Source organism: Agelaius tricolor, unplaced genomic scaffold (genome assembly GCF_023055355.1).
Source record: "Agelaius tricolor isolate 1412-34295 unplaced genomic scaffold, bAgeTri1.0.p SCAF_2, whole genome shotgun sequence".
Classification (NCBI taxonomy): Eukaryota; Metazoa; Chordata; class Aves; order Passeriformes; family Icteridae; genus Agelaius; species Agelaius tricolor.
Genome location: NW_027269262.1, coordinates 55,386,447 through 55,398,561, shown reverse-complemented (window position 1 = coordinate 55,398,561; position 12,115 = coordinate 55,386,447). Strand labels below are relative to the sequence as shown.

The 12,115-nt window shown below is 36.2% G+C and overlaps 1 protein-coding gene across 3 annotated transcripts in view; it reads left to right on the top strand.

Annotated features, from left to right (window-relative positions):
* PCMTD1 (protein-L-isoaspartate (D-aspartate) O-methyltransferase domain containing 1) overlaps positions 1-12,115 on the top strand; it is a 40,627-nt gene that overhangs the window by 11,880 nt on the left and 16,632 nt on the right. For all 3 annotated transcript variants that reach the window (XM_071419299.1, XM_071419316.1, XM_071419307.1), the window contains exons 2-3: positions 5,223-5,646; positions 9,684-9,786. In XM_071419299.1, the coding sequence (XP_071275400.1) occupies positions 5,340-5,646; positions 9,684-9,786 (410 nt within the window). In that variant the 5' untranslated portion in view covers positions 5,223-5,339. The remainder of the gene's footprint in view (positions 1-5,222; positions 5,647-9,683; positions 9,787-12,115) is intronic.

Sequence of the window (12,115 nt, the reverse complement as noted above, 5' to 3'; positions counted from 1 at the left end):
ATATTATTGGAATGGTGTGAAGAGGGTAGATAGAATTTCAGATGAGAAGAACAAACTAAGTACAAGAGACAGTATAGACCAGGAAAGGAATGTCTCCTAGTTCAAATAAGAGCAAAAAACAAACACAGAGGCAACTAACAAAATTCTGTTATTATTTTTTACTCAAGTTTCTGTGAACTGTCTTAGTATTTAAAAAAAAGTTCAGTAGCTACTCAGCAAGTTACTCCAAAATTATGCCCTTGTGTAGCTGCCAAGGTTAAATTCATTTGATCATGTGCTTATATGCTTGTCACTGCTCATACATTTGAGGAGTTCCATAAGTTTCAGTACCTGTTTTGAGAGAAATGCAGTACCACATCTGCTGTTCAGTGTGCTCAGGTGACTGTAGGTGGAGGAAGAGTGAAAGCAGGCACATACCTGGAATCTTGTATAAACAGCTGTTGAAAGCTCAAACAGGAAGATCAGGGCTTAAGCTTACATCAGACTTGACAAACATTTTCTGCCCAAGTAGGTCAATGCAATTCAGGTTAAGTCAGTAGTTGTAGCTGTTTACATTCATTTGACTTAACACTAATCCTGTGGTCTATTTTTTGTTCCATTGCTATATTGCAAAGAACTTCGAAGTATGCTCTGTGGAGTGCACTGCACTGTAGAGCGGACTCTAGTCGGTTTTGTACTTTTTTCTGTTTAACTTGAAGAGCTTCTTGAAGTGACCCACTGAACAGCAGTTTAGGAGTGTATGTTTTTAAGTAAGATTAGTCTAGAGTATAGACTTCAAAAATGTGCAGTGTTCTCTAGAGAGTTTTCCTTAATACACCAAGTAGTGTCATATATCCTAAAAACAATAGCTTTTCTTTCATAAGTGCTTAGAGTGACAAAACAAATAGCTGTGGAAGAGAAGGTAGTTCTAATAGTTGGACTTCCAAACCACTTAAACCTTTTGCTGCCTTTAGTATCAGTTTAGTAGCAAGTATAGGTGTAAAAGTTTTTAAAAAATGTTTATGAAGACTTTACTGTAAAATACCTCTGTGTCCCACATTTTATTCTTAATTTTTGTAGTCACCTACTACAGTTACTGCCAGCACATACTTGATATTTTGGTTTTCTTCAGTCTTCGCTGGGTGAAAGTAAGATTAGAATTATTCTTTTCCTTTCAGATCATAATCAATCATGCTGTTTGTTTGAAAACGCCTGCTGAAATCCTAAGCTCAGCTCTGCAGTTTGAGGTTGAATTTCCTTGTGTGAGTCACTATTATACTTGGGAGAAAAAGGGAAGCTAAACTTCAGGTGGAGTCCTGTGGTTGTAGGAGTCATTGGATGGAATGAGGACAGGCAAAACATGATCTTGAGTTCATAACTGCTGCAAGGGTATAATGTATTGAGTCTGGACAGAAAGGAGTAGGTCTGATACTTGATTAGTAGCCTGGGGAACTTTAAATCTCTGCTGATTAGAGCAATGTTGCTGATTTTTTCTATGAGTAAACTAAAACTATTAACTTGGAGCATTTCAGGCCTGTGTGTACATTCATGGTTAATTCCCTTCTATTGCCAGTCACAGAATATTCCTTTTTGGGAAACTGAACAGCTGAATTCTAATATTAATGTGCAGCTCAGTGACTTACGGCTGTCTTCTCCCTCTTAAAGGAAAGAGGGAGGATTCACAAAGCAAGGTTGTATTCTGTGTATGAGCTTAAAGTAATGTATCACATTCCTGATTATCATCTTTCTCCAAGCTGATGTGTTAGTGAAAATGGTATTAGTTGTGAGGAGGAGACTTCAAATATGGCTGATTCCATTTATTATTTTGTTTTCTTTGAAACAAAGTAAGGATCAAGTAAGTCAGCTCAAGTAGCATTTATTGTAGTTGTCTATATGGAGCCCATCTGTATCACTATTACAAGATAGTTAATTTTAAGATATTTGGAATTGTATGGCTTTGGCAATGTCAATGAGGTTTTGTCTGGCAAATTAACTGGATACCTTGCTAGCATGGTATTTAAGCTAGCTTTAAGAGAGTGTGCAAGTCCTTAGAAGCCCAGGAAATTAATTTGAAGTGCAAATACATTTGAAGAAATTCTGAAACATGCAAAACTTGTGTCCCTTTAAAAGCTGGCAAAAACACTTGGCTAACATTGTACCTAACTTTTCAGCTAAGAGTTTGGCATACCTCTAAAATAATGAAGAATTAAAATGCACTCAGATTGTCATCTCTTCTTAGCCACATAGCCAAAAAATGCATGTTCAATTAATGTGACAGTATTAAAGAAAAAGGAAAGCCATCAAAAAACCACCCAGAAATTATTTAATGTATTTCACTGAAATTGGTTACAAGTTAGGCCAGAAACAGGTCAGAGGTGGTGGTGTTACACAATTGAGTAGTGTTCTTCCATTTCATTTTTATTGTGAATATAAGAAACTTCAAGGTAGGGTTTCAGCTTCTGAAAATAAATTCATGAGTAGTATGGAATATAAAATGAAGATTGTTTTAATTGCAGTTGGTTTTACTAAGTTAATTTTTTTTATCAAGACTATATTGAAATTTTAACTCCTACCCTGTAATTTTTGTTGGCTTGTGTATTTCAGAGATTCCTAAGGCTAAAAGCAATAGCTGCATTTTGTTAACTTGACAAACCTTCATATTTCTTGTGAAGTTGCCATACCTCTTGGTGTAATAGGCATCAGAACATTGCTTGTGCTCTTTGTGAACTTCATGTGTTTCAGTTTTAATATCAGGGAGCTTCAGAGGATGTTTTTGGTGAGCACTCAGCTGTGTAGAAAGCTGTATGTTTAAAAACATTGGGGGGAAGTAAACTATCAAAACGTATTTCTCTGCAGCACAAGAGTCCACTTCTCATGAAAATATCTATTTCTTTCACTTCCTAGGACATTTTTGGTTTTTGAACAAAAGTACTTTCCATTGAGCAGCTTTTTTGCCTACTTGTAGCTGTAGAGTGCAGAGGAGAGCACTGCAGATGAATAATGAGTGCAAACCAAACCAAGATACCTAGGCTAGGTATCTAGCCTAAACACCATCACTGTCATCTGCTTAATGTCACCTTCTTCAGATGGGGCAGTGTGTCCAGAATGATATGTAGCCTTCAACTGCACTGCCAAATAGCCACACTGTTAGGCTGTGTCTCATTCTTGAGAGGAGACTCCATTTCTCTTCTCCCCTACTTCCCTCAATGTCACGCTGTCAATCACACTTTTTCTGTTCTTGGCTTTGAGATTTTGTGTGAGAACCATTATTGAAGCTGAGGCACTTGGTGGGTGTCATCAGTAGAAAGTCTTGTGATACTGCAATAACTTGAGCCATCATATAAAGCCAAGAATACAAAATTACCAAATACCTAAAAAAAGTCTGTTGGTGTGTCATGTGTATTGAAAATTAGAAAAATGTTATTTACAGGATCCAAATGGTATGTGACCGCAGTGAAGACACTTGTTGATGGAAATGCTAAAGCATTAGGTTTTCCCATCGGCGGGCTCTGCACGTTTGCTGGCGCAGTGCTGATGGATAGCCGAGTTCTCCATCTGCTGGTGCGAGGTGGTGCATGCACCCCGCAGGAAGAGCTGAAAGCAGCATTCCTATTTCTCAAACGTAGCAGCTGAATTTAGTCTTTACGAAACTCAGTTCTTCGTGGTTTTAGTTAAATTTATTTCCAAACATAACTCAAGATACTAATGAACTTTTTAGTGTGAAAGATGGCAAAAACGATTGCTTTAGTCTCTGTAGATTATTAAACTGAAGTATCATAATTAGGTTAATTGAACCTTCAGGTGTGGTGCAAGTGCAGACAAACAAATAGGGCTGGAGTATTTTTATCAGTTGCAGTTAAAATAATCTCTCAGGTTTCACATTTTCTTTCTAAGTTTTCCTGTAGTTTTTCACAAGCAGAAAGAAACATTTCTGTGCAGTTGAACATACACAGGCCTGCTTATTCTGCTGTGGAGCACTAGTCTGTTTTTTCTACTTTAATCAAAGGGGTTTTTTTGCTGGATAATTGCACGTGGTGTCTTTTTACCTCTTTCCATTCCAGAATGTCAGTAGGAATTTGTTTTGCTTTGGAGGGAAGCACACAGATGAATGGTGAAGAGTCCTCATTTCACCTCTGATTGACCAGAGCTTTAATAGCCCTCAATATTCCACTCCCCCCAGTTTATATACTGGTCATGACACCCTATGGTATAGCATATCCCTTTGGCCAGTTCAGGTCAGCTGTCCTGGCCATGCTCTCTCCTGGCTTTTTGTGTGCCTGTGCACTGCAGAGTGTAGGAAATGAAAAAGTACTTCCTTGGCTTTTGGTAAACACTACTGAGCAACAGCTAAAACTTCAGTGTTTTAGCAACATTATTCACTGTGTACTCTATTCACCCAGAAGTGAGGCATTAAACTTCCTATTCTCCTGTCTCCTAGTCTTCTGTTTCTATTTTACTGGTAATTCATGCAACATTAAAAATGTTAATATCTGGATTTTGAGTTTAGTAATTCATAATGAAATAACTGCAGATAAAATACAGATCTGAAGGAATTATTTTGAAGTGAATATGACTTATTGCAGTGTGCTGTGTAGAATTACACTTATGAGCTGGCAAGCTGTTAAAAATTTCCAGGTACTTAAGGAGTTTTTATTCCTCTAGTGAATATGGCAGGTGTTAGGAGGGGCTCAGATACTTGGAGGGCTTTTTTTTTCCGTTTTGATTCCAGAAGAGAGCAATGTGCCATTGTATCTGCACTAGTATTCTGTTTCAGCTCCAAAGTGAACATCTGAAAAGCATCTCTGGGACATCATCCCTTCCTGGGCTTTGTTTCCCCCATGGGGTGATCTTAGCACACGGAAAACAAGTTCCTTTCAAAATTAGCTAAGTTGGTACACGCTCCAGCTGCTGTTGGACACTTAGCTCTCAGGATGGGACTGGAACTCACCCAAAGGCAGTTCTGTCCTCTAGGTGCCCCCTCAAATGTGTAATATGGGTGAAGGGTTCTTAGCACTGTAGGGTTTGCAGTGTCTAGCAAGCAATGCAACGTAAGGGTTTGCATAATGTAGACAGCCCGTGCTGATGTATAAAGCCCATGTTTCTAAGCTCTGAATTAAAAATCTGAGGGGCAGAATTTTGATTGAGTACTAGCTGTCCTGCATCTTAGTTCTGCTTTGTAAAGTTATCCACTACTAACAATATTGCATTACATGCTAATAGTTGTTAATTTCTTTGTTTTGCAGGATTCACTTGTGATGTCCTTCTGAAAAACAGCTGAGACTCCATTACAAACATATACTTTTGGGAAAACTGCTCCTAATGTATTTTGCAAACTAATTGAATTACTACAGAAGTTCAGCATGGGAGGAGCTGTGAGTGCTGGAGAAGACAACGATGACTTAATTGATAACTTGAAAGAAGCTCAGTACATTCGTACAGAGAGTGTGGAGCAAGCCTTCAGAGCAATTGATCGTGGTGATTATTACCTGGAAGGGTACAGGGACAATGCTTACAAAGACTTGGCCTGGAAGCATGGAAATATACACTTGTCAGCACCTTGCATTTATTCTGAAGTCATGGAAGCACTGAAACTTCAGCCTGGATTGTCTTTTCTAAATCTGGGTAGTGGAACCGGATACTTGAGTACAATGGTGGGATTAATATTAGGTAATTATTAATAATAAGTAACCTGAACGGTTTTATTTAAATATAGTGGGTTTGAATATTTTAGAAGATTATGCAAGCCCTGTAAAACCTTACTTTTACTTCTTTAACAATGACAGTAACATACATAAGGCTGGCTCTTTGAGATGTGTTGTTAAAATACTGTTATCTACAGCATTTCACTGGTGCTCTAATTTGGTGACATTTCTTGGATGTTTTGGAAGAGGCAATTCTTCCTGCATTCTGTAGTTTAAAATTCTCATTTGTCCTTATTTTTGTTTAAAAGGGAAAGGAAGAGTGGAACAATTTTTGAAGACTAAAATTTTCATCTGCATTTGCACTCTATTTGTGCCTTTACTGTAGGTTACTGTTCTGATCTTCAGTTTATGGAAGGGAAAATCTAAATTGTAAAGGCTAATTTATTTCTCTTTAAGAAACTTAACTGAAAAATAAATCTGTGTCAGTATGGAAAGAGTTATTTTAAAATACATTTAATCAGCTGATTAGTGAGAAAATTTTGGGATGAAGACTGATGAGACTGTTTAATCAGGTGTGTAGGTTTTCAATAGAATTTTAACATACTAGCGCTGTGTTTTTTCTTGTTTTCAAATACATTTCCTATATGAAAAAAAGATGGAACTAAATATTGTTGCCTAAATTAAATTTCAAAACCCAGAGAGAAAAATGCATTAAATGTCTTCATTCCCAACATTTAGATTACAGATCACATGCACCAACAACTAATTTTTTTTACAAATTATTTTATTCCATAAAACAGTAGTTATTTTGCTGTGTATTTTTTGTAGATACCGTTTTCTTGACCATACTGCATGCAGCTTTTCCTTGGTTGTAGAAATCTTGCTGACAGCTAATATACAGATTTTGCTTACATTAATTTAGATATAAAACTAAGGTGTCAAGAGTCAGTTTGTTCATTTTCAGTTAATTAGTTACTTTCTGTCATAATTTATTTATTGGAAGGAAGAAATTATGGCTAATAGTGCATAACAAACATAAATTTGTTGGTATCTGCAGTATCTTTTGTTCTAATTAATACTATATAATATAAGAGTTATTAATACTAATAAATAATAACTGTTTTGTGGAAACAGGAGTTATGGTCATTCACAGGTAAAAATAAGGTAAAGCTATCTACTCTCATAGAGTGTTGCTTTTCTCTGTTTGGGAATGTTTCTAATTGAGAGTAGATATTTTTAATTGGATTGTAATATTTTAAGTGCAGTATTTAAACAATTAGTAAATATTGAGCATTTTTTTCTCGAAAATGTTTCTTCAGGGTTATGACTAATGGTGCATGTTTATTACTGTCTTGTAGAAAGCTTTGTTACTTCATTATTCTTTCTTAACTAATACGTTTAAAAAAAAAAGACATTTATGTTTATTGCACTTGATTCTGTGTACTGCCTTTGTATCTCTGTACTTAAACCAGTTTTAAATGGCTGATGAACACTCCTGGGTTTGGCCTCTCTGTATTAAGCAGAATTGCTATCCTTCAGAATAGTATATGCAGAGTTGAGGGAATTAAACAGGAAAAGACTTGTCTTCTACAGCGGGTGAGGTTGGCTGACAGCCCCTGAGGAGCACACTTACCCTGCAGATGTTCCCGAAAAGGCAGCTCAGGTGCTGATGGTCCCTAGCAGGGCTGGAGCAGCCTGGGGCAGCAACTGCCTAGCTGCTTAGAGAAGCAGACTTTCCATGTTTTGGAATGCTGTATCCTGTCACCAAAGTCTTAGTGTTGTAATGTGTTTTGACTTCTAGGCTGAGGCATCGAAGATATAAATGCAGTTTATGTCTTTATTTTCTTACTGTATTCCTTCTGATAAAACTAGTTATGTATAATAATTATACTTAAGTGTTTGTTTTAAACCAAGGAACAGTTGCTTTAACAAAGAAAAATAAACAGATGTCGTTTTCTGACAACTAAACCATATTCATTTTTAAAAGCTCACTTTTTTTTTCAAACCAATTTCAGCGAACACTGCAGTGAGGAACAGAACCATGTGGGTTTTGACAGTAGTTGAGTGTCTTTCCATTTGACAATGTAGTGAGTAATGTTTCTGCCACATTGGCAGTGTCAAAATGACTAGGTTAAATTATCAAATAATCTGAAACTGGTGATCACTTCCAAGTATAGCAACGTACTAAGAAGACTGCACACCAATCCACAGAGATTAAATTAACTGTTGCTGAAACTGTTAAAATATAAACGAAGTTCAGACTAGGTGGTGGAATTGCTATCTCATTATGCTGAAAGAGGCCAGTTGATTTCAGAGAGTAGTGGAGATGTTGGTTTCACATTTTTAGAATAGCTGACTCTGCTTATATGTCCAGCTGTGACTTTCAGTGAGAAAAGAGAGCACATTTCTCATCTTTCCATTTAGATTATGAATGCTGTGGTGTATGATGATGTGGTAGTGTTCTGCATTCATAGTTTTAATTTCAGGTTGTTAGAGCAAATGATGCTTGTAGGATTTTTTTTTCAAAAATTGCTTTCAACTTTGAAAGTTGCTTTCAAAGTTAGGTACTTGAAGGAATGTACATAAGAATTTTTGACCAGATGATGTTTATGCATTTTTAATTTACTTTAAATTACAAGGTTAAAGGAATTGTTATTAATTTGTAGGTAAAGAAAACTTACCTTGAATGCTGCTGTATACTGTAGAGCTGTTAGAAACATCATAGCCTATTATGGTACAACAGAATATTAAACAGCTAGAAAGGGGATTGCCTATGCCAATGCTTTTTTTAAAGTGACCAATAATAACATGAATTTACAGTAAAAATGAATGTCAGCAGAAGGTAAATGTTATCACGAGTTCTAAGAACATCCCTTGTATGATAGCTAACTCTTGCCTGCAATCAGTGGGATCTTAAAAGCACTCCTAGTGGTTACCTGGTGGATTAGTGGATTGCTTTTATTTCACCCAGCAGAAAATATTCTAAACTATGTTGAGTTGCAATTATTGATCAGGTTAATGGTATATAGCTGTATGCTGTATTTTTGTTGCAGTAAAACAAAGCCTCTCTTACTAACCCTAGGTCTGTTTTGTTAATCTGTGTCCTAGAAAAGACAAATTGAATTCTGTTTCACTGGAGTAACATAATGGAGCTAAATATTTAGGAAAGATTTAGAATGCTGTAGAGGATATAAATATAAGTTTTGTCTAATCTTATTGATGTTTACTTTCCCTCTTTCCCTTCCCTCTCCCTTTTCCAATTCTATGCTCCAATGACTAAAGACCCTGGGCTATGAGTGCATGTTAAATTTGGAATCCTTAGAGCAAATGTGACTGTCTGATTCAGATTCCTTCCTGATGTGGATAATCCTCATAATACTGTCTCATGATTTCTTCTTGTTCCTGAAATAATAACATTAACTTTTGGCACACAGTTTGACTTGGAATTATACTTGGATTTGATCACAGGAAGGCAATGCAGTTGTGATGGGATTGTGATGAGGGAACATAATGTGTGGGCAATTCTACTGTTCTTGGTGGAAGTTAATTCTTATATTAAATTAAGAACAAATTTCTGATTTTGCAGTCTGCAAAATGGAAGAATGTATGTGGCTAAGGGATATAATTCCCAATCTCTAAATTGTGAGAGAGAATTATCAGAGAGAAACTATGAAAATTTGCCATAAGAAGGCTTTAAAATCTAAATACCAAAATACAGACTGAAATTTTTTATTTGTTGTGTTCCAAGTAAGTAATGTTCTGTAAAAGAATTTGCTCAGACTGACTTCAGTGTAGCCAGGTTATTTTCTGCATGCTTACAAAGAAAATTTGTTCTGTAATTGTTGTAGTTCAGTCCCTGTTGTTTTATCAAACCTTTGGCCTTTGACCTTCTTCTTTAAGCACCAGTAATGCAGATGCAAAAAATAAGTTTGTCTAGCAGTGTTTGGAGACGTCTGTTTTATGTGGTTTTGATGTTTTTACACTATAGTGCTGTTCCATGTAGTTTTGCTATGCTTAGAAAGGAAACATCACAAAAACACACCATGCTGTTTTTATTTACAGGGCCTTTCGGGATAAATCATGGAATAGAGCTTCATTCAGATGTGGTAGAATACGCCAAGGAAAAGTTGGAGAGCTTCATAAAATACAGTGATAGCTTTGATAAGTAAGTATCTAATTTGTCTAGCTTGCTTTGCAATAACATTTTTGGTTTTAAACTCAGCGTGTCATTGCTTATGAACTTAGAGGGGGGAGAAGAATGGCATCACACAATCAAAACCTAAAACTTCCAGTTTGTGTCTCTACTTCATGAGGTAAGTTGAGGCTTAAGAAGGCACTCTTTGGAAGTATGGGAGTATTTCTGCTGTGTAGTGCTTAGCAAAGTGGATTTCCCTGCATTTTGGTGATGTGTATACATACATTGGTACGTGTGTGTATGCACATACATGCATATATGCATTTAGGAGAGTGACGTGGTATGTGGGTGTCTTTGCATGTATAGAGCAATTTTTATCCATTAAAGCAGTTTTTATGTAGTTTTACATAATCTCTCTGTACAGTATTAACTTTCTTTCTAATCTATCCCTATTGATCTGGACATGAGTAATTTTTTCTGATTGCCTTCATGTTTACTTCCTGAAGAGATGGACTTCAGAGTATTCATCTATGCTCGTAGCACTACTCATTTTTACTTCAGGGTATAACTCTGGATTCCAGGGCTTTGAACCTTGTTGCTTCTACCTAACCAGCAATTTTTTATTATTTTAAGTTGGCCTTAAGAGTATTGGGAGTCTCTGCCTCTGTTAAAGGGAAAGCAAGGTTCTAGCTAGGGCTGTTCTTCGTAAAGACTTCTTTGCTTGCAGGCAATAAATTATCCAACAGAGATTATAAGGTAACTTCTGGAAATGCAGAAAATCTTTAGAATTTTAGGAGTCACCTAAAAATTGCACATTCTACACCTCTTTCTTCCCCTGTAGGCAGCAAAGAAAATTTTTGCTGTCCTTTTACCTGTCTAATGTGCTTTATGACTGCCATGTTCTTGATTATGTTGGCTGGAGCTCAATCCACTTTTTCCCATATCCCAAACTTCAGGAGCTCTTGTCTGACCACAAGACTTTCTCTTCATGCTCCTAAGAGAAGAGTATCATCCTAGTGTTAACTGTATCTGAAGTAAATTTTGTAATTCTGATACTGGCTACATTATTTTAGTACTGTGTTAGCCCAGTAAAATAAATAAAATCACATAGGAGAACATGTATATCTTTCATTACTATTGTCTTAGTTTTAATACAAGCATTTATGTTGGCTGAGGTTAATCTATAACACAAGCTAGAACAAATAAAAATTGATTCAGTGAGAAGCTTTATGATGCAGTTTGTGTCTTAAAAAAATGTGTATGAAATACAATAATTTGTGATCACTACTAATACTGCATTAATGGCTCTGTTAAGTTAGATGTACCTGCTAACTAGTGAATCCTGGCACATACCTTGTGCATTACTGTAGGTGTCTGTACAAGATATGCAAAAACTGGTTTTGATTGGAATGTCTTACCAATCAGGTGATAGGTTTATGTACAGAAATTAAAGGAAATTGGAGTAGCAAGGAAGTTTTGTCATAATTGAAACAAAATTTGATTATGATAGTTTAGTAAATGAATAGCAGAACACTGGGGGGATTGGTTACACTTCAAAACATGCAAGAACTTGAGACAAACAAAACAAAACTGTTAAACATGATGTAAGTAAATGTCAGTGTTGTATGTGTTCCAAAGAAATAGGACTCTCTTCACCAACATAAGAAAAATTACACTTCTGTGAAAGTGCTTTTTTATAGAAATCTACCTCTAATAGCTGCAGTTCAGCTGGTACAATAATGGTTGCCTGGTTGGAGTTTGTGTTTTGGGGGGAATTCCCAAGTTGTCTGCATAACTGATTCTGGCTGATTGCTTTCTTTGTAAATATTCTATATTTTAGTTAATGAAGATGATGTATGGGTTGTTTTTGTTTTTTGGGTTTTATTTTTTCCTGTGGTAGGGTTCTTTTGTATTTGTTTTTACTGTAAATATTAATATCACATCTTGAATTTTAAGCTGATTCTCGAAGTAATGTTTTCTGACTCAGTAAGTCTGGTTTTGCTTCTTGTTTCAGTAACTTTTTCCTGCATCTTCGTTTATAAGTGAAAGATTTTTACCCAAAGTTATGGGACTGCACCATCTGAACTTAACTACTGCTTTGGTCAGCTTAGTATTTGGCTGAAAGAACACCCAGGGAAGAGATGTGTGGTATCTGTCTGCTGCTCAACACTGGTGTATTCCAAGCAGGAGTCCTCACTCTTTGAAAATAGATTACATGGCAGACTGGTATGAATGAAGTTAGTTGTCTCAGTGAATGTGTGTGTGAAAAATAGCTTTCACTTGACCAGCAGCCTCCAACAAGGTACCCAGGGGACATAAAGAGCACAGAGACTATGATGTGTGTTCCTGGCAATTATGG